The sequence below is a fragment of the Paramisgurnus dabryanus genome, chromosome 22 (genome assembly GCF_030506205.2).
Source record: "Paramisgurnus dabryanus chromosome 22, PD_genome_1.1, whole genome shotgun sequence".
In the NCBI taxonomy this organism is placed as follows: Eukaryota; Metazoa; Chordata; class Actinopteri; order Cypriniformes; family Cobitidae; genus Paramisgurnus; species Paramisgurnus dabryanus.
The window spans coordinates 14,248,750-14,272,355 of record NC_133358.1 but is presented as its reverse complement, the minus strand read 5'-3'; the positions used below and the strand labels follow the sequence as shown (position 1 = coordinate 14,272,355).

Sequence of the window (23,606 nt, the reverse complement as noted above, 5' to 3'; positions counted from 1 at the left end):
AACAGAGGTTTTGCCCAAAATAGTAAACTTAATTGAACCAACAATTATAAACTCATGTATCCTAATAGAGATTGTCTGTTTTATATTTATGTTTAAGTATTGTTGTAATGTTGTTTTTTTTAAATTTAATTTAAATTTATTAGATTATTACGAAAGACTGTAATTTTAAACGCCAATAGGTAAGGGAGAAACGTGGGTCAGACATAATTTTCGAGTTTCATTTAAGTTTTGTTTGCTTCTTTAAAAACGAATTTCGTTTCATATAATTTGTTTCTTATTTTTAATGGATGTTTTGTTGATAAGTTTTGTGAATATAAATTAATAAGAACATTAAAAGTAAAACACTGTGTATCTCATTGATGGTATACAAATCCCTGCTACCGAATGTCAGTATTATCATTTGCAATAATGTCGCTGTTATTGTTTTAACGATGTGCAAAATCATAATATCGATTACATCACTTGCTTTTCAAAAGAAAAAAATATAGCCTTCAGTGCACAGAAAAAACAGTGCATATATATATATATATATTGTTCTGGCTCCCCCCTACTATATATATATATATATATAGTAGGGGGGAGCCAGAACAATATAAGACTTTCACAAACACATTTTTGAAGGATACAATAAACATACATGCGCTAAAGGTAAACTAATATTAAAAGTAATTAAACTAATTTTACACTTTTATGAGTAGGGCCAGTGTGCGTGAATGTTCATGTATCTTGTGTTTATGGTCGTGTATAGTGTGGACGTAGATCGTTTTCAAAATGCCAGTATAGACGAGGAACATTTTCATTTTAAAATGCCTTTTTAAAACGTTTTAAAACGCAAATGTTATAAATGTACACATGGCCTCAGAGTATTCGACCTTTGAAAACTGAGACTTTTGGAAAGCTGCAGACCCTTTCTTAGTTTGAAAACCCCAGAGTTGAGCTGCAGTGCAGACGGACCAAAGTAGAAATTTGTGTAAATGAAGGATATATTAATAGCTTGCCCAGCTATTTTTACATTTGTACGTGCATGCTCAGTGTGCCTGAATGGTTATGTCTCATGCGTTTTCATGTATAGTTCGTACGTGTAAGTTCCTTTGAAACGCCAGTGTGGACGAGGATCATTTTCATTTTAAACACAGGGATTTACTTCTTCAGGCATTGACTGGACGGTGACAAATAGCCATAACATAGCAACATTTTACAATTTGTTTTGACTGGGATAACATTGGAATCATGCACAAGAACACTTTTATTAACCATTGAATCATTTTTGCAATGAAAATGTCAATAAAACGTTTCATTTTCAGTTAGTTCACTTTAAAATGGACAGACAACACTGGCAGTGGACTTACTAAGCAGTTGGTTTAGAAGACAGTATATCAGCTTACAGTGGCAGCCAGTGACTTCTTTTTTCGTGGGCGCTCGATGCAGAATTCGTCCCTTCAGCCCGTCATGTGTGTGGTTCCTTTTTTCAAAATATGTGTTCTGGCGTCGAGAGATCCTGTGTGCATCACGTGCTTTGTCAAAATAAGTGCCTGTTGCAGATGCGTCTAAAGGGTTAATGATAAAAGAGACGCTCACGTTTGCCAGATACTCACATAATCTCATGCGTAATCCGAGTTTACTGTTAAGGGAGTGTCTTGCGTGTATTTTGTGAACGTGAGCGTCTCTTTTATCATAAACAGTTTTGACACGTGTGCAGCAGAAACTGATTTTGACAAAACACGTGATGCGCATGGTTCACATGATGCAACAAACACATATTTTGAAAATGCAGGCAACAAACATGACACTCCGTACACTTATTTTGAATTAGCGCCCCTCGGATGAGCAGTCACGAGCCGCCACTGTCAGCTAATATTGAAAGCAGATGGTAAAAAAATTATTTAAAGAAGAGGAAAAGGATGGGAAGGGATGAAAAACAAACAAAAGAAGTCACATAGACAAAGCTTAAGACATATTTCAGTCAGAAATCTCTAGCCAAAGCTGGTGAGTCAGACTCAAATGATCCTCCACTAATAATATTTACTTTGGGTGCGTCACATAAACATATGCGCTCACCCTTAAAGCTCTTGATGTTGTTGGCATCCATGAAAACCATGTGTGGTTGTCTATGTTTGTGGAGCAGTGCGTTTCATTTTATGAAAGAAAATCTCATTTGTGTGTTGTGTTTAGACGGTATTGTTGGTTTTACGGTTTCAAGACCTTTATGGTGCACAGTGAAGCTGAAACTCACTGTAATAGCAGAATGTTTACTTCAGTATATGATAGAAAATTTGTGAGTTCTTATATCCAGCTGAATGGGACATCCTATTTGGATATACTATATGAAAACAACATGTTTTTTTTCAACAAAAAGTTTCCGGACAGGGCTTATCCTGGAGCATGTTTGAGATTCCTTAATTCAAAAACATCTTGCATTGACATAGAGTGGTGTGAAAAAGTGTTGCCCCCTTCCTGATTTTTTTGCATGTTAGTTGCACCTTAATGTGTCAGATCATGAAACAAATGCAAATATTAATCAAAGATAACACAAGTAAACACAACATGCAGCTTTTTACATGAAGGGTTTTTTATGAAGGGAAAACAAAATCCACACACTCATGGCCCTGTGTGAATAAGTGCTCCACAAATGGCGAAAACACGGAACAGTGGTGAACCTTCCCAGGGGTAGCTGGCCAACCAAAATGCCCCCAAAGAGTTCAGCGATGACTCATCCAACAGGTCACAAAGGACCCCACAACAACATCCAAAGAACTGTGTGGCAGATTTCCAAGATGAAAGCCGCTGCTGAGCAAAAAGAACATAAAGGCTTGTCTCAGTTTTGCCAAAAAAAACATCTTGATGATCCCCAAGACTTGGGAAAATACTCTGTGGACTGACAAGACAAAAGTTGAACTTTTTGGAAGATGTATGTCCCATCACTTCTGGCGTAAAAGTAACACAGCATTTCAGAAAAAGAACATCATACCAACAGTAAAGTATAGAGGTGTTAGTGTGATGGTCTAGGGCTGTTTAGCTGCTTCAGGACCTGGAAGACTTGCTGTGATGAATGGACCGATGAATTATGGTATCTATCAAAAAATCCTGAAGGAGAATGTCCGGCCATCTTTTCATGACCTCGAGCTGAAGCGAAGTTGGCTTCTGTAGCAGGACAATGATCCAAAACACACCAACAAGTGCACCTCTGAATGGCTGAAGCTCAAAGTCCTGACCTCAATCCTATTTAGATGCTGTAGCATGACCTTAAAAAGGAGGTCAATGCTCGAAAACCCTCCAATGTGGCTGAATTACAACAATTCTGCGAAGATAAGTGGGCCAAAACTCTTCCACAGTGCTGTAACAGACTCATTGCAAGTTATCGCAAATGCTCGATTGCAGTTTGTTGCTGCTAAGGGTGGCCCAACCAGTTATTAGGTTTAGGGGGCAAACACTTTTTATAACACAGGGCCATTTGTGTTTGGATTTTGTTTTCCCTTCATAATAAAAACCTTCATTTAAAAACTGCATTTACGTGTGTTATCTTTAAATAATATTTAAACTTGTTTCATGATCTGACAAAGTGTGACACTGACAAACATGCAAACAAAAAAGTTTTTCACACCACTGTATGTTAACATATATCAGTGCCATTGTTTTGTCTCAAAATGCACAACAGTACTGTATTTTGTAAGGTATGTGGCTTTTTATGCCTACGAGTAAGTATGCCTACAACTACTTAACTCTTTCCCCGCCATTACTTAAATGTCCTAATATATAAGGCCTATTCCTGGATTAATATAAACCCTGATTGGGAAACCGCCCCACAATGAACTTTGAATTTAAACTGTCTGACATAACAAAACTGATCTTTCTTTAAACAACTTTGCAAGTTACTACTTCTCTTCTGCGCTGAAGATCTGCATCTTCATTGACCCCTTTTTCAGTTTTACTTCACTTTTCCTCTCCATAAATCTATAACTAGCACACTCAACGGAAACAAACTTTTCTCACACAAAAATTCCCGCACAACTCCCAGTCCCTCCTCTTCACAACGGTCTGACGGTAATCGTGGTCAGAAAGTCATCGTGGACCGGCACAAAGAGGTAAAGTATCTGCGAAAAGCTAAAGTTCAAAACCACCAGATACGCAAATACTTCGTCATATGCCTGGGAGCCACCTATGGAAATGGTTTTTTTCCAGAGGAGCGTAGGAAAACGAAAGAAAAACAATAAGAGGGTCAGCTAGTTCGGCTTTTGCATTTTTGTGGCATGGTGAAAATACAGGAAGTTGCAAAAGCAAAGGACATGAGAATGGTTGAAAGAGACGGAAATACAGTACTGTCTGCTTGAGGTTTTTCTCAGAGGGATGAGTTCATGTCTCAGACTTACAGACGGTTCATTCATAAAACAATGTCCGGAAGAATGTAGAGTTCAGCCGAGAAGATGACGGGAAATTATCTTTCATTCAGTGTCACCATACAATAGACTGTGTTGAAGAGTGTGTATCAGTTTTCAAGGAATCAGGCTGGAAAAACTTGCAGGGAATTTGATACATAAACTTGATACAAAATAAAAAAAGAATCTCTTTAAAACATTAAAATAAAATAATAGAAATAATTATGCATTTTTATGTAATTATATTATTTTAAAGCAAAACAAATTATCCAATCAGATAGGATATGTAAACTTACGAGTATAGCTTAGCTATGTATTTTCGTATATGCCAAATTACATCTGATAAGGTGCTGTGTCACGGCCGCTTATGCAATCCTCCAAACACTTTGATGATGGTAGTGGATGTCATAACTATTGACTGTTATAAGTGTAATCTTGGCATTCCTCACTTGTGGATCTGTCATTCTCACCCTTCAGAATTGGAAAAGGACCAATCTAATACACAACCCGTGCTGACATGTCTCACTGAACCCTGTCATGCATTGCAACGCCTCATTTTTCCAACCAATCAACATGAGACTTATCAATATGAGAACAGCAGCGCGAATATAAACTCAGATGAAAACAACCATCATTTTCGTGTTGTGTTTGCAATAAGCATGTTTGCACTTGCTGAAGGAGAGTAAAGCATGCTAAAAATTTTGATCACACCGCACATCAAAATTTAGCTTGAAAGTTGGTTCAGTGTGAATAAGAGGTCAGAATTATGTGCCTACTCTATGTACCTGTGTATGTTTTCACGACAATGAAGTAAAGAACAGAAAAGTATTTTCTTTGCATTTAAAAATTTATGACAATGCGGTCAAAAGGTCTGCGTTAACACGGATCTGCAATATGACTAAAAACTACACTGAAAAAAATGCAGTTAAAACAAATTGGTTTTACAAGTCAATTCAACCTACTTTTTTAAGTTTTGGTTTTTTGACTTATAAAATCAAGTTTAAATTGTTTAACTTAATTTTTTAAGTTAACGTAACATAAAAATATATGTTGATTTGACAAAAATGCTTTATGATGTATGCAAAATGTATTATGCATGCCAGACCAGTAGATGGCAATGTTACTTTGTAAAGAAACGCTACAGGCCTACAAAGTGATAAATACAAACAATCAAGACGGCAAAAGGATCAAGCAATTTTGTTTAGACGAACGATGAGGTAGTTTTATTAGTACAAGGGACAATGCAGTATAAAGTGGCAAAATTTTGTAAACTTTGCTAGGGAAGCGTTTATAAACTTATAATATAATATAAACGTATAATGTACAGCATAAATGCAGTCCCAAAAAAAATTATTTTTTTAAAGAACTTAAAGGGACCATTTAACATGTCCGCCCAAAAAAAAATCAATTCATACTCCACACGCCAAACAGACGGGGGCAGTATACCTCCAGAAAAGTGAGTTGGTCTATTTTAATTTAGCAGCTGCAAATTCAGCAGCATATATCAAGTTTGATTTACATTAGCAACTAAGTTATCATTAGTCACAAAAAAAACATTCGGTCTCATTAAAATTGCAATGTTTTCCGCTACGTTTCGTGCGTCCATTTGGTGTTCATTATAATCGAAGACATTTCAAGCTTCTTAGCTAATGTTACATTTTAGCATCAGCTTGGTAGATAACGGGTGAAAACCGGATCGGATCCGTAGGTAGAGCTAACTATTAAACGTTAACAGCTAAGGATGCGCAATAATTTGCATGCGATAGTCATTGCGCTTCTCGTCAGTGAAGCCGGTTTCTTGATTAAAAGTGAATCGCCATCAGCTGCTTTCAGATGGAGCCACATTTACTGCACAAAGCCATAGTTCATGTACAAGCTGAGCATAGGTTATGGCAATGCCTATTATAAGTGAACTTCTAGCGAAATACTAACAGCATCTTACTTACCAATCGAAAAGAAAAGTTGTCATTTCGGAGTCGAACCTCATTTCTTTCATGTTCATGTTCATTAGTTGTCTCCAGCGATGAAAAGCAGTGCCAGTATTTACTCTGGTTCGGTTACTTTATTTATCATATTTTATTTGTGATTCCGAGCGCGTTGTTCCCTGCAGCAAATGTTTGTGGTAGTGGTAAATGTCTCTTGCTTTAGCCATTCTTCCGCTCTCTTCCCTGAACTGAAATACGTCCGAAACCCCTATTGCAAGGCAGGAAGGCATCAAGGCATGTCCGAATCCATGGCTGTCCGAATTGCATTTCTCTGAGCTGCATTCATAAATCTTAAATCAACAAGTCAGCTGCCTTAGTTTTCGGACGCAGCGGTAGGGCTGTACTCCCACTTATTCGTGTATTGCAGTTTGGCTGGCGGTTATGTGCGTGGCCCGCATACCGCCTCCCATGGTCGAAACTGGTATTACAACACCAGTCGGGCTGTAGCTAGTAATTTAGCATGCTAATTCAGATTGATATTTCTGCAGCCCTATACCTTGTCATTTTTTTAATGACATCTTTGCCCTTATTTCTTCTCATTCTTTTGATGCGTGTAACTAATTTTTAAAAATCTTTTACCTCAATTATTACAAATGGCACCTTTAAGTGAAAATTTGCACTGCGATGAAATAAACTTTTACAAATTTGTTAATATAATCGAGTCTCACCTAATTTTTGGTATACTCAATACTTATTTTCGCAATGGATCCATTTACGAGCAAGGGGGAAGCTGAAAGGAGTCTTCAGACGCTTTTCAAAAGTTGTAATTGTGTCAGCAGAGTAAAGGTTCATGAAAATGACTTTGTAACTTGTTGTAACAAAACATACAGACGTCGCTCACTCACTGACCGTAGCATGCGGGCGAATCAAAGCATTGATGCGGGTAGCTACAGGTAGTTAGTGAAGTCAGACCAACATGTGTTCAACACAGGTGCTTTTCTGCTTGATTAAAAACCAGAAGCATTATCACATTTCTGAATCAGATACTTTATCCTATGGCACGAATTGGCAAAGTCCTGGATGCCAATTATAAGCAACAATCCTGAAAATGTTAAAGAAATGATCAAGAATACAACGCAAAACATCTGTTTAACAACAGGATTTCAATAATGTGTACTAAAAAATTCAGCTTGAAGCCAATAAAATGTATTTTTATGCAAATAAAAACAAACACGAAAAAGTTGTGCAAGCAAACAAACCACACACACCACACAGTCTTCTATGTACCAATATTCTGTAAATGAGCCATTTTTCAGTTTCTCATTCTTACTGCTTAGACGTCTCATTTCCATCTACACTACATAGCTGCAGTTAAGAAAACCAAAGACAGCAATTACCGTTCCAGCAAAAAGACACTTTCCTGCCAGCTAACAGATGAAAAATGTGAAATCCTATGAATAAAACATTTTCACTTTCAGTGGAAATAAACATCTAAACATTTTACACGGTTGGATTCCAGTTAACAAAATCAGCTTCACTTCCTAAGGGTTCCCTAAGCTTTCATAGGCCGCTATTACACCATATCGCCTCTGACTAACAGTTCGAAATTACCTCCACATGTGACTCAACAATAAAGATATTCCTACAACTGACGCCGGTTTACGAGAGAAGTGGAAAACACCATCTGCAAGTGTTCGGATCTCGACCGCCACACGTGACAACCTCATCTCTTACCCGACTGATTTGGATTTGTCACAGTTATAATTCGCCCTTTGTTTTGATAAACACATCTGGATGTGGGAAAACACTAGGGGCAGTACAGACAGAGTTTAAGAGGATACTCATGAATAGAAAAAAAAACTATTAATTCCTTAATGTTGGCTTAGCCAAGCTTATAAAAACTCCTCAGAGATACAAAAAAACTTTGGTGACAGAGTGGATAAAAACACAAACTTTCACCACTCAGTATGAAGATATTTCTTGCTGAACTGTTAACCATCCTCCCGTATACTTAAACATCCACAATGTTTGATGTCAGCAAGTGAGAAAAGATTTACGAGGTAAGAAAATTATGTGTTTCTGCGTGAAAGTTGATACCGAAGGCTTTATATGCTGGTAAAGCTTGACGTACAGGTTGTAGCGCTGATGCAAAGATATGCAATGAATGGAAATGTCATATTAGTGGATTTACATTTTTGTTTAAATTAAATTTTTTGTGGCCCTTATTGATAGGAACCTAAACAGCAATGGTGAACAATTTTACTTTGGTAAAGTGATGTATTTTTTACAAGTAAAATTACAATTTTTAACACAAAATAAATGTAGGCCAGCACTTGGTGTTTTTCATTATAATTATTTGGCTCTTAAAAAGCTGGAGGGGGTTGAAAGTGAGGAAAAATGGGCTTGGTGACATCAGCAGAGTAGGAAAGAAATTTCAGCGGTGGAGAAAGTCAATACATAGTCTACAAAGATAGTACACAGATTAATCATTCACAAGAAACTAAGAAAGGTGTACCCAAATAAAATTCAAAACAAACATCAACACGTTTAGCAATATGTGTATTTTGTTCTGACTGGGCATCATATGCCAGTTTGAACTTTATCGGTTTAAGTTTTCATGCCAACAGAGAAAACAACAGGCCTAGGATCCTTTGTCGTGCTTTGTGGATGTTTAAATCAGGCAGCATCAAAACCACAAAGACCCACAGCAATGTCTGAGAGACCAATACAAAAGCATCTCTAAACATCCCATACAACTTGAAAAACAACCCATGGCATTGTAAACAGGATGAAATACAAGTTTCATCATGATAACTGATAGTATCTCTCTACCAGAAACAAAGAAGCTGCATTTCATCAACTGCCTTTGCATAGTGCCGTTTCACATATCAACAAAATGCTATTATATGAGACTCGAGAGATGTGTTGTTCACTTCCTATAAACATATCATGCAACCATGATAATACAAAGAAAAAATGTTTTACAGGGTAGACTGTTCGTTTACACTGATTCATTCTGAAGATGACTCATTATTAAGTGGAAAATGTCTAAAGGGGAACATCTAAAGGGAAAACCCCTCAAAATGTGACTTTTTCCTGAATCTTGTCAAAGGTGATAAAGGAATGATTTCGGGTTTACCATTGTGCCTTAGTTTAAACTTTGGTTCGAGTCAGAAACTTAAAGGGACATTCCACTTTTTTTGAAAACAGGTTCATTTTCCAGCTCCCCTAGAGTTAAACATTTGATTTTTAACTGTTTGGAATCCATTCAGCTGATCTCCGGGTCTGGCGGTATTACTTTTAGCATAGCTTAGCATAATCCATTGAATCTGATTAGACCATTAGCATTGCACTAAAAAATAACCAAAGAGTTTCAGTATTTTTCCTATTTAAAACTTGACTTTTCTGTAGTTACATCGTGTACTAAGACTGAGGTAAAATTAAAAGTTGCGATTTTCTAGGCAGATATGGCTAGGAACTATACTCTCATTCTGGCGTAATAATCTACGACTTTGCTAATGTAACATGTCTGCAGGAGGTGCAATAATATTACGCAGCAGCCAAAAATAGTCCCCTTAGTAACTTTTAATGGCAGGGGACTATTTTCAGGCACTGTGTAATATCATTGCACCTCCTGCAGCCATGTTACAGCAGAAAAGTCTTTGATTATTACGCCAAAATGAGAGCCATACCTGCCTAGAAAATCACAACTTTTGGCGGTCTTAGTACATAAAGTAACTACAGAAGAGTCAAGTTTTAAATAGGAAAAATATCGTAACTCTTTGGTTATTTTTGAGCGTGATGCTAATGTTCTAATCAGATTCAATGGATTATGCTAAGATATTCTAAAAGTGATAGCGCCAGACCCGGAGATCGGCTGAATGAATTTCAAAAAGGTATAAAATCACATCTTTAACTCTAGGGGAGCTGGACAATTAGTATATTTTCAAAAAAAATGTAGTGTCCTTTTAAATGAATGGGTCTGGTTCTGCTTCGCAACCCATTGCAAATTCTCAAAATTTGTTTATAGTTCACAGATTCTGGAAAGCTGGTTTGTGTAAACATCTTAAATAGTTTTTTTTTATTTCATGGCAGTCGTTGAGAGGATTCAGATCAATGTGCTCGTTTTATGGGGTGACTTATGTCGATATATTTATTTTTGTCTATGGAGAGAAATTTGTTAAAAGATTAAAGCTTAGAAATATGAACTCCTTCTGTTCATTGATTTGTTGGTTTTCTCCACATGGGTTATAGTTTAAACATCAAATGCAGCCGACTGACAAATAAAATTATTTAACCTTATGGATCTACATATCTAACTTTCTATGCCATTCAATCGCATTCAAACTCTTACCACTGCTCCACCATTTTTTGCCATTGATGATGTAATGGTCATGATCCCTGTGAAGTGTGCACTCAATGTTTGTGGCATCACTTGAGGCCACATCAGGCTCTGAGAGAGAGAGAGAGAGAAAGAGAGAGAGAGAGAGAGAGAGAGAGATTTTACTTTTGCACCTTATAGATCTTACCCTCAAGTTATGAGAAAAAAAGGAAATGCTAAGTAAAATAACAATTGTTATTGGTGGATCGGATACCCCAGCTTGTATATTTCACATGATGACAGGTTACATTTGTTGTACAAACTTTCATTACCAAAAGTAAGACTTACAACTATCATCTGTAATCTCACAGCCAAAATTACACCCATACTTTCTGAAATAATACAAAATAACGTCATAGATCATGACATCTGACAGCATTGGAGTGTAACAGCCCAATCTGCATATGGTCAGAATTAATCACACACACATTAACACACACACAGGCATGCACAAACACACAGCGTGCTCTATTAGCAAAGTAAAATTTATTTTGTGTCAAATATAAATCATGCATCAATAAAGAGCAACATTATAGTTCTTGTTCGTGTTTTGGCAGTGACTGCAGACATTGTTAGCACTTGTATGGCAAATTGTTTGTGATTTGTAAGTGGTTTTGAATAAAACTGTTTGCTATGTAAAAGTTACCTGTCATACAGAAACAGGAGCGTATTTCTCCTCGCAGTAAAGGCTCCAGCCAGAGTTTCTTTTGCTCTTCTGTGCCAAACAGATGAAGCACCTCCATATTTCCAGTATCTGCCACAGCATCAACAGACCCATCAGTCACTCGCACTTTATCTACAATCATCCTGACACATGTTGAGATTATGTATGACGTTTTGACAGTTTTAAACTTACTGTTGAAAGCTGCTTTATAAAAATGGGTTGTATCTCAAGACTTGTACACTACAGAAAATCCTTTGGATATTTTGATTTAACTCAGATGTTTAGGTGTTCGTCTGATGAACAGCATATGAAATGCATGAATTTACAAATCCGAAAAAAATATATTGGTATGTGTTTAAGAGAGGATGCTTACATTATTATTACAATAAATTAAGACACTAAAAATGTGTAACTTTAGGGAGCGGTTTCCCGGAGGTTTTAGATAAAGTCAGAAGGAGTTATTAGTTATATTAGGACATTTAAGTAGTTTTTACAAACATACCTTACAAAAACCATCACTGATGTGCAAACAATGGCACTGATATATGTTAAGATATGTCAGTGCAAAATGTTTTTTAAATTTGGCTGCTCAAACTTCCACTTTAGTCTGGGAAAAAACACCCCTAAATTATTTACACATTTCTAAAAAAATAAAATGCAGTATATTTAACCTTATACTTGCAAACATCTTATGTAAAGTTTTAAATCTGTTAATTTTTACCACTGTTTTTATATTTATCTGTACCAGACAAGCTTAAATCCTCTGCGTTTCAATTCTGCACCACTTGTGGCTTCATACTAAATTTTTAAATGTCTGTTTCAGCCTTTCACGCTTTTATACCACTGGTCATGCCAGATGTTGAAATATTGGGGCTGCTCCAACACACAAAGCAATGCTAAAAATGCTAAACTCTAAACCACATTAGGGTGGTCCTTATTTTTAAACTTTTTTTAAAAGTTCATGCTCTCACCCCACCAATATGTTTGAATAAATAAATAATGGGATTTTTTCAATATTAATGAATATTAGAGGTTGCTCAAGACCTTTGAAGTTTAACACATTTGCGTATTATGTGATACTTTGTGCTAGCATGTATAATTGTTTAATAATATATACTTATGGCAGCAATGGACTTGACCATGCTCCATGCAACTAAAACTCCTGTTTTAGTTGTGATATGTCTTTCAAAGCAAGAAAGCTTTAATGTGAATGAAGCACAATAGACAATATACACTGAGACGATCAGAAGACACTGAAATAACTGGAACAAAGTTAGCCTCCAAGCTAGTTTTATGTGTGTTGTGCGTTTTTAAACGGTACAGTTTTTGCAAAAATATGTGATTTCGGGAATATTCAAAGGCTTTGAGCAACCTCTAGATATTGTAGGAACAATTCAAAATTTTGTACAGTGTGTTTTTACTGATATTATATTTTGGGGGAAATTGTAAAACATACCAAGTAATGCTGGCTTACTTATTTTTATATTCTGTTACAATACATTGAATTTTATGATTGAAATTGTAACAGACATTAGCTTTAAACCCATCATAAGAAGGTCCCATCTGTGAACTGCTGAAATGAAAGAGACAGACACACCTGGAGCCTGGCAGTTGAAGATTTCGGAGGCGTAAGAGCAACGTCCGGTTTCCTCTGCGATGTGTGCGTAGTCCAGCTGAGAGAGACCGCTTTCTGAAGGAAGAAAGAGATTCCACAGGCCTACGGCTCGGGCTTTTGCCTATAAACACATTCAGTCTATGAATGCCAAGAATATTTCAGATCAAATTCACTTAGAAATGTGTCTCTAAAATGAAAACATAATCCAAATCCGACAGGACTAGCCTATTTATTTCTCAAAGATTGTGTGCAAGTAACAAGCTTTTCAAGAAATATTTGCATTCACCTCACAAACCATACAGTCTATAGGGGCGTTCACATTATAACGATAACTGTATTAACCTCCACATTATAACGATAAATTTATGCTAATTCGCTCACGCGCGGGGCACTCGCGCAAATACTTGCCTTTAATGACATTACATTTTATTGGATATTTCTTGTAATAAAAACTTTTGCAATTGTTTACATGCCACTGAATATGTAAATATGCTGTTCTTGTTGCATTTACACAGCGCGTAACCACCAGATGTCCTCAACACGCTGCGTTTAACAGTGAATGTGTAATCTAAAAAGTTAATACTATACCTTTTGGCGTAGTCAGTGTGGTCGGGAAAAGAGCATTAACGTTACGAAGTACAGTAACTGCATCAGCGCTGGATACCTGAGGTAATTTTATGTTATAGACCTCCACATTGAGCTTTTCCATTTGAAGTGCGCGTGCACTTGAAGTTCAAATAGATTTGATTGGCTGTCAATGGTTTATCGTTCGTCAGGTGTGGGGAAAATCGCTCAGAAAGTGATCCCTACGATATCGTTCGTTGTATCTTTATCCTTATAAGTTAGTTATGGTGTGACCTTCGCTTTTGTCTTTAATATAAAACGATTTTTAAAACTATATTTTTTTATAGTTATCGTTATAATGTGAACGGCCCAAAACTCTGTTTACATAAATACATACAAAAAACTTCTATGTTCTTTATTTTTTTTTTTTTTCAGTTTGAACTACATGCAAATGGTTTTGTGGACTAAAAGTATTTTTAGGTCACTAACATACTAAATTCTCCTGTTTGTAAGTCCCTTTTGACAAACAAAACAGGGAAACATTGAAGTGTAATGGATGTGACAAAAAGGGACATTTTGGTGATTTTGGGAGACAATATTCTTTGTAGGAATTCTGTAAACTAAAAGGCACAAACCAAAAGCAATAATACCTAACAAATGGAAGGTATAGAACATTTAATATTTATTTGTATGTGCATTTATGAGGAAAAACTACGTTATGGATGTGACATTTCTCTGTTATGGACGAGACAATTCTAAAATGTGCACTTACTTAACTATGCAAAATAAAAAATAAAAAATGCTTTAAAAACTTTGCAAAACCACCAAATATTGACATCAAAAATATCAGAATGGTTAAAACTGGATAAAAACTTTACTTTTCATGATGAGGTTGAAATTGCCCATTTGCTAAATCAATAAATGATGAAATACTGTAAATGTAAATGTCAAATAAAACAATTAATGTTTTAAAAATAATCTGACTTATCTCTGTGTCAATGCTTTATATTAAAATGTAAAAAAATGTTGTGGGAGCCACTGGTGTAGTGGGCAGTGCTTCGACACATATAACGCAGACACACTTTCGGTGACCTTAGTTTCAGTCTAAGCTCGGCATCCTTTGCCGGTCCCATTTCCCTCTCTCCACCCTGTACTTTCCTAGAGGTGAAAAATGCCACCCAAAAAACAACATAAAAAAGAAAAAAACAGAAAAAAGTGGACCAATTTCGATAACCTAAACAAATTCACACCCCCTTGCATCCTCTCTAAATCCCCAGTTTTGACAAGGGCTGGACCTACTTGGTGATAAACAATTGCTTGTTAGATCCAAAAAAGATCCAATGTTTAAATATTCCTAGATCTCGTTTTTCCTTCAGGAACTGTTGCATAATTTCAGCTGATTCAAGTATTATTATAACAAAGGAGAATGAAAATTTACTGCTTGTGGAAGTGAAGGGTTCAAGTCAAGGACCTGGCGTCTCCTTGAAATGGAGACACAACATTATCTCTAACTTGTGAAGACAAAACAGCGTAACATTAAACAAAATAGCTAAAATAGTTTAAAATTATTAGTAAAAGGAACTAAATATAAACAAATATGGATATAAGAATAACAGAAAACAAATAGGAGTGACACAATGGTCAGTAACCTTTAGATAACACACATGTGTTGTTTTAAAATAGCACCTATTTTGTTGCTAAAAACAATGATAGGGTGTAATACAATGTGTTTGCATGGTTTATGGCTAAAAAAAAGTCACATTATTTTCCACATATCGCACATTTTTGTAGCTCCAGATTTCACTCTTTTCCTGAAAAGCCTGGATTTAAAAAGCTTTTGCATATACTAATACACACTTACGTACCAAATTTAAAAATTTAAAAACGTGAATTGGACGATAGGTGCTTTTAAGAAATTCATATTTAATGGTGCATATGATTACCTTCAGCTCCTCTATAACAGGAGGTGTGTCCCACCTCTCAGGCATGTCTTTATGTTTAGCATAATATTTCTTTACCTCCTACAACAGAAAAAAGTACAAAATGATAACCAACCCACACCAACTTGCAATACAAAACACTTAGTAGTCATTTGTATACAGACACCGGAATACTATTCCCACTCATTGAGCATTTGCAGTTTAAACACCATGCACTCATTTTATAAAGACTTTCTGCAGGGATTTGCTCTCATTCAGTCACTTGAGCATCAGTGAGGTCAGGTCCGGCCTTTTGTGCAGACCAGGCAAGTTTTCTTTTTAAACCAGACTCTGTGAACGATTTTCTTTATGGGCTTTGCTTTGTGCACAGTGGCATTCTAATACAGGAACAGAAACCCTCCTGTTACCACAAAGCAGTAAGTGACACAGTTCTGTAGAATATGACTGCATTATACAGCGGTAAAATTGGAATTATGAGAAAAGCCGTTACTTAGAAAAGGGTGTCTGCATACTTTTAGCCACGTAGAGCATATCTGCATGTTTTTTCCAGATGGTGGTGGTGCTGACCTGTTGGGCAGGAAGTACATGCTTTCTCATGAACTCTCTGACGTGCTGAAGGACGCTCTGACCATTGGGTGACTGTAGGAACAGCTGATCGGGGGACGGCATGGATAGAGTTGGGCTGCAGATGAAAGACACTTCACCTTATTAAAATCAATTATTTATAATAACATATAATCACAAGTTAATTGCATATAATGACAATGCAGAAGTAATAATGATTACATGTTCTAATTGTAGGGATGGGTAACCTTTCATTAAAAGTCACCCAGCTAAATGATTTACTGTTTCTCAATATAATTATCCATCATAATGTCAAGAGCATTCAGTGAAAATATAACCTTGATATCTTTAATACAGTATACACTGAATACAGAAACTGTATAAGTTCTGTATTTGTGTGACCCTGTCTGTAAAATTTAGGTTAAAGTCTCATAGCTCCGGGTTTAACAGAAAAGGCTTAAAGGATTAGTCAATTTTCTTAATTTACTCACCACCATGTCATCCAAAATGTTGATGTCTTTATTTGTTCAGTCGAGAAGAAATTATGTTTTTTTGAGGAAAACATTCCAGGATTTTTTTATTTTAATGGACTTTAATGGACCCCAACACTTAACAGTTTTAATGCGGTTTAAAAATGCAGTTTCAAAATACCCTAAATGATTTCAAATGAGCATAAGGGTCTTATCTAGCGAAACGATTGTCATTTTTGGCAAGAAAAAAAAAAAAAATTTAAAGCACAACTTCTCGTCTTCCTCCGGTCCTGTGACGCACCAGCGCGACCTCACGCAATATGTCATCACGTCAAGAGGTCACGGATGATGTATGTAAAACTACGCCTCAGTGTTTACAAGTGTTCTGACATTGTTGTATGTTGAATAATACTAATTAATGTCTTTGTGTTAGTTTTTGTTTAAATTGGTCCGAAAATGTGCGTTTCATATACGCAACACGTGACCTTTCGACGTCATTACGCAATTATGTGAGGTCGCGCTGGCCGTCACAGGACCGGAGATAGATGAGAAGTTGTGGTTTAAAAGTGCATTTTTTTTTCTTGCCAAAAATTACAATTGTTTCACTAGATAAGACCCTTATGCCTAGTTTGAGATCGTTTAAAGTTCTTTGAAACTGCGTTGAAACTGCAATATTAAACTGCATTAAAACTGTTAAATATTGGGGTCCATTGAAGTCCATTAAAATTAGAAAAATCCTTGAATGTTTTCCTCAAAAAACATAATTTATTTTCGACTGAACAAAGAAAGACATCAACATTTTGGATGAAATGGTGGTGAGTAAATTATCTGGATTTTTTTTTTAAGAAAATGGACTAATCCTTTAAGACAAGTCCTAGACTTAAACACATGTTTGAGCAGTCTCATCTGAAAATAACTTGTATTGACAGATCTTAAAATGTGCTAGTGCCATTGACTTGTCTCAAGATACACACAAGTAACATCTTTTTCTAATGCATGTTGATAAAAGATGCTTAAACTTCCTAGTCCTGGCTTTAGCTGAGCCTTGTCTGTGAAACCAGGTCCTTATCTAATAATGAGATTAGGAGCATCAAAGTTTAATTTCAGTCATTGATTTCAATCTTTGACATGTTGTGTTTTCTTTAAGAGTTAAATCCATTACCTTGATATTGCTAGCATCATGCTGTACCAGTTGAGCTACAGAAGTATGTGAACCCTGGGTCAAACATTTGACCTCTCATTGCTGTAACTGACCAATCTTAAAATCTTTACAACATCTGTGGACACTATAAACCAAAAGATTTGCATAACAGTGATGGAGGTCACTTTACTGTGACTGTGTTGGATGATGGTATGAGATGGCCGTACCTGAGAGCAATCTGCAGACCCAGCTCAGCTAAAGGCTCCACGCTCTCTCCAAACTCGGCTGCGTTGGCAGAACTTGCATTGCCCAACAAATGCCTTGCATAGATTCCCTTAAACAGATAGAGGGAATTACCATGAATGAATAGCTTGTAGCTTTCTCGAGGAACAGCACTGTGTGTCAGGGGTTTTATATCTGTGTGTATGTCATATGTGACCCTGTCCGTGAAATCCAGGCTAAAATTTCCTAATGATGAGATTAAGAGCATCAAAGTTTGATTTCACATTGATTTCAATCATTGTCATGACCTTACTCAGTCAATAGTAAAGATATCAAGGTTATATTTTCACAGAATGTACTTTACATTATGTATGATGATTTTATGTAGAAAACAAACAACTTACGATGGGTTTTCACAGGCAGGGTCAGGCAATTTTAAACCAAATCGAAATGGTATGCTGGAAAAAAATGATTCATCTCCTAAAAATAATATTGTTAAAGGCGGGGTGCACAATTTATGAGAAACACTTTGGAAAAGGAATCGGGCCGAGTACCAAAACACACTTGTAGCCAATCAGCAGTAAGGGGCATATCTACTTACCGACATCGTTGCCTGGGTTGTGTATGTGTGGGGTGGGTGTGTTTGTTTAGGTGATTTCAAATGTTAACATTGGCTTTCAGAGATTGTGCACCCCGCCCTTAACTGTGTACCAGAAAATTATTTGATCTCCATATTTGTGAGATGTGTGAATGTCTAACTGATTAATATATATTAATATTAACAGTTTAATACAATACCATGGCAGAGTCACCATATACCCGATTCATACCTGTGCAATTGCAGCCATTTTGAAAATGGCCATGGCAACAAAGAAGTTTTGTTGAGGAAGAGACTTTGGGATCCCTCGACAATGGCAGTAAATGGAGATCAGGTCGGTTGCAGAGGGAATTCCTGGTCAACAATAATAAACAGATGGTAAATGCATTGCGATATGCATACACAAAAAAGCAAGGAGCATTGTTTCTGTAATAAGTCATAACCATAAAAGTTTGGTTGGTAGAGCGTTGCGTTAGCAGCTCAAAGGTCATAGGTTTGATTCCCAGGGAACACACATATTGATAAAATGAATTGAATGTGAGTCACTTCTGATAGAAGTTTGTGCATTTATTTTGACCCATTGCAGGAGACAAAGGTTCTGCATCTGTATGAGTATGTATTATGTTTTATCACATTTTTAAAGGTCCAGTGTGTAGATTTTAGTGGCATCTAGTGGTGAGATTGTGAATTGCAACCAACGTCTCAGTTTACAGCTCACCCTTCCCTTTTGAAACGCATGGTGAAGCTACGGTAGCCACCACAGGACAAACACGTAATTGTCTGAAACAAGGTAGTGACAAAACGTGAGTTTGTCCATTTAGGGCTACTTAAGAAACACGACAGCCACTTCCATGTAAGGAGACCCGCTGTGTATGTAGATAAAAATGGCTCATTCTTAGGTAATAAAAACAATGCAGTTCATTATGTAATGTCTTTATACACCACTGATAATATAGTTATGTAAATTATATTGCATTTCGGTCAAGAGATCCGTTACACAGTGCATCTTTAATCTTCCTCACCATGATTTCTACTTCTGTGCCAATAACAATTTAAAAACAAAAACAAGATGCAAAGCCTACCGTCTACTCCCGTGACTCCGCCCATTGAGCTGATGACTCTGTAGCGACTGGGCCAATAGTGTGGCATCAGAAAGTAGGCCAAGTCTGCTATTGGCTGTCCGGTTGTGGACAATTCCCAGTCCAGGACAGCCATTACGCGAGCCTGCAAAGAGAAAAAAATATTCAGATGAGCGAAGTGTCACTACATAATTTTTTTATTAGAGGTGCCGAGGTTTGGCTTTGAATGATAGAAATACAGTAAAATATAAATTACTCACTTCCACATTATTACGCAAGAAAATTTAATAACAACGTTCTGATAAAAGATAAGTTATAATGGGAGGTTAATTAAAGACTTGCTCCACCAGTTTGTTTTTATTCATTTGATCTTTCCAATTTTCTCTGCAATACATCATATGCTGACAGAACAGGAAATGGAAAATGCTTATTAAATTCACATAATGCCACTGTTATAAAGGCAGTTATCACATAAAACTTGATTGACAAGACAATGGAAAAGCAATTTGGACATATTAGCAATAAAATTCAAGCAAGTCTCACAAAAGTTTTAACATACATTACATATTTTTATAAAAGTTGTAATGCTTGAGTACCTCTGTAGGGTGGAATATCAGATTGTCAATTCGAAAATCACCATGAACAAGGGTCACTTCATCGTCACTGGTTGGCAGGTTGTGGCTCAACCAATCAGAGAGTTTATCCATAGCTGGTATCTTTTTGTGGGCAGAGGCTTTGTACTGTTTTGTCCATGTGGATACCTAAAAAACCCTGAAATTAATTTTCCTTATGGGCCAAAAACACAACCAGTGGCTTTTAAGTAAATTGCATTTATTTGGACATGTCAGCTCACCTGTCTTCTACAATAGCCCGGCCCCTTCCCGTATCCCTGAAGACCGAGTGTCCTGACAGCAAGAGAATGAAGCCTGGCTAGTGTCTCCACTGCAGCCACATAAAGAGCACCGCGTTCTGCTACACTGATCCCTGGAAGCCTCAGGTCCCTGAATATACGACCCTAATGTGCAGGCACAAAGACATAATAGTGCCAACCAACTAACCATTTAAACTACATTACTGTAAATAAATCAGCAGAGAAACATTAATCACGACTGCCCCCTGCTGGTTCAGTTTGGAATCTCAACTGTGGAATAACACTCTTCTGACTGCAACATATATATTTGTTTTGTTTTCAAGTAGAACACAAGAGACATAACACAAGATTTTGAGCTATACGTAACACTTTAACCACTGTACACAGATTTAATAATGTATGAATACCTCTACATGCTCCATGATGTAGAACTCTGTACCGATGACAGATGTATCTGGGCAATACAGCAGTGGATGAGGAACAGGAAAACCAGCAGAATGCAGAGCCTTTTGAACATTGTACTCTCTGTCCACCTGAACTCACACAATATAACATTATAATCACATGTGTAACTCTTAGGAATACAGTAGCATGTAAATTGTCGTAAAACACATAGATTTGCGTTAAAGGTCACAAAAGTCAGACTTCAATTTGTGCATTATAAACTGTTATTGTTGTGCATCATCATCTGATTCCAACATTAACCAAATCAAACTGAAATGATAACTTACAATCCCAGACAAATGTTTACATTCTCTTGTCTAAAATGTTTTTGATCTAGAATTTAGTTATGTGGATAAATTGTATTCTTAATATAAAATAAGATTATATTATGTAAGGAATAATTGACGACAAGCCGTTGAATTAGTAGAAAATAATGCACACCCAAGGTGGTAATTTGTGTTGTGCCATTACACTGCGATTGTGCATTATTTTTAAATAATTCAAAGGACAAACATCAATTATTCCTCTTATACCACGGTTACATTGCTCTGGTGATTATTTTAAGTTATACCACGGGTCTGTTGTTGAATGTTTTATTATGATTGGTTGAGAAATGTTCCACTGGTGTTGATTATTTTTCTGTAAAACGCACACCTGACCTGTCAAATGTCTTAACAGAGCAATGTTTGTGGTAACCATTGTAGATTGACTCCGGTCCTTTAAATTATTTGAAAATAATGCACACCCTCGCGGGTTACACCCTGTTGTGTAACGGCACTCTGCTTCATGTCGTGCATTATTTTTTAATAATTAAATAGCCCGTCGTCAATTATTCCTTACTCCTTTGACAGGTCAGTTGTGCGGTTATCGAAAAATAATGCGCGTGTAACATTTCTCAACCTGTCAGAATAAAGCATTCAACAGCTCTGTGGTATAAGGGTCAGTGACAAAAACGGTTTGGCATGATGAGAAATTCAAAAATCTTTTTAAAAAACTTGTTTTAAAAGCACTCATCAGGTTTATTTCAATGCACATAGTGCATTTATGCTAATTTTATGCAAAAAAATTACATTTGCACCATTTCTATGAAAGTTAAGACTGAATGAACCTGAGAATGTCAAATGGTGTAACCGCCAATTGCCCCAAAGAATAAGAAATATAAAATATTTTATTCACCTCGATATTATTTATTTCTAAATTTTGTACATTTTAATTTAAAATGTAAATTTTTATGCGTTTTTTGTTATATTTGTCCTGACATATGCTGAAAACAGCTCTGTTTTCTAAATAATCTTTGACAAAGGATGTAAAAATGTATGTAAAAAAATCATATAACACTAAACTAGATGATTATATTTTATTCCACATTTTTTATGAATATATTTGTATTTTCATTTAAAAATACTAGTTACATCAATTGACACAAACCGGTTACACCACATTTACATTTATGCAATTATCCCCCAAAAATTCTTTCAAAATGAAATAAAACCAGAAATTTTAGACTTGGTCCCTCAAAAAAAGAAAATGTATGCAAAAGTTTAACCCTTTCACATTTAATTGAACCATAAGGACACCAAATAATTAACGTCATGTCATTGACCCATAAATATGTATTATTATATAAGATGCAAATAATGAAAAAGCAGCCAATAAGAGCCAAAAATAGATGGGAACTCCTTCAATACCTCACAGGGTAAGACCTCAAGAAGCTGCTTGATAAAATAGAGCTCATTTTACACATAGTAGGATGAGTACATTGAAGATGTTACATTATATAAGATAGTTACTTACAACATAATGTTGGTGAAGTTTACAATTACTCTAAAACGTGTGAAAAATATGCATAAATATTTAAGTGACAATTTTCTGTATTCTGTGCATCTGTCTCTCTCTAGTGGTAAACTGACTCACATACACTTAGCTGTTGAGTTGTCAAGTTCAGTCATATGGTGACAAAGTCCTGTGTGCGTGTTTGCAACAGCGATAATTTAACAGTTCAAGGCTTCTTAACTTAGTAAACATACATTAGTTATCACGAACCTTTACGTTAATTCAATATTATAATGCATGCAATGCATCTTACTACCTTATGAGCTCCAGGTAGCAGTTCCCCTGAAGGTTTCTTTCTCATTACATAACTCTTATTTGCAGTCGCAATGTAAAATGTTGGGTTGGACTGGCCAGATCTGTTAAAAGATAAGTAAATAAAATAGCAAATATTAGATTGTTTGCATACGAATGGCATTATTTGGGAGATTTCCTTCTTTATTTATTTACCTGTACTGCTGTACGTTTACTGTAGCGGTGTCTGAAAAGCTGTCAAGTTTTCCTGACAGGTATCTTTTCAGGTTATTAATGTCAAATCGATGTTCTGCTCGAACAGCTGTTGTTTGGCGATCCATCGTTTATGCTTTTGTACAGAGATTGAGAAATAAAGTTCAAGATTCAAAAAGTGCCGTGACATTTCAAAATAAAAGTCACGACTGGCCACTCCATCACATCGACTTTTATGTAGGGATTTTGTAGTAAGCTTTATTCCTTTTGTGAAAGACATTATTTGTGTTAAGTTAAGAGATAATAACGTCAATTAGTTACATAAGTTTTAAAAGTTTTTATATTGGTTTTTCCATGGATGTTGCTTTTATTTAACAGGAGTTCCGAAGTTCACGTTACAAAATAGTGCCGTGTACTTCAAAATAAAGGTCACTCCTAGCTAAACTAGAACTCGATAATAATGATTTTTAATAATGAT

The 23,606-nt window shown here is 36.1% G+C and overlaps 1 protein-coding gene across 1 annotated transcript in view; it reads right to left on the bottom strand.

Moving 5' to 3' along the window:
- The window catches only part of acad11 (acyl-CoA dehydrogenase family, member 11), a 53,576-nt gene extending 30,255 nt beyond the window's left edge, over positions 1-23,321 (bottom strand). Inside the window, exons 1-13 of the mRNA XM_065294852.2 lie at positions 23,132-23,321; positions 22,941-23,040; positions 20,815-20,940; positions 20,390-20,551; positions 20,133-20,297; positions 19,540-19,681; positions 18,690-18,811; positions 17,865-17,971; positions 16,030-16,144; positions 15,466-15,543; positions 12,941-13,079; positions 11,326-11,433; positions 10,653-10,751 (exon numbers count right to left, since the gene is read on the bottom strand). Coding sequence (XP_065150924.1) covers positions 10,653-10,751; positions 11,326-11,433; positions 12,941-13,079; positions 15,466-15,543; positions 16,030-16,144; positions 17,865-17,971; positions 18,690-18,811; positions 19,540-19,681; positions 20,133-20,297; positions 20,390-20,551; positions 20,815-20,940; positions 22,941-23,040; positions 23,132-23,256 — 1,588 coding nt within the window. The 5' untranslated portion in view covers positions 23,257-23,321. The remainder of the gene's footprint in view (positions 1-10,652; positions 10,752-11,325; positions 11,434-12,940; positions 13,080-15,465; positions 15,544-16,029; positions 16,145-17,864; positions 17,972-18,689; positions 18,812-19,539; positions 19,682-20,132; positions 20,298-20,389; positions 20,552-20,814; positions 20,941-22,940; positions 23,041-23,131) is intronic.
- Positions 23,322-23,606: the final 285 nt, after the last annotated feature.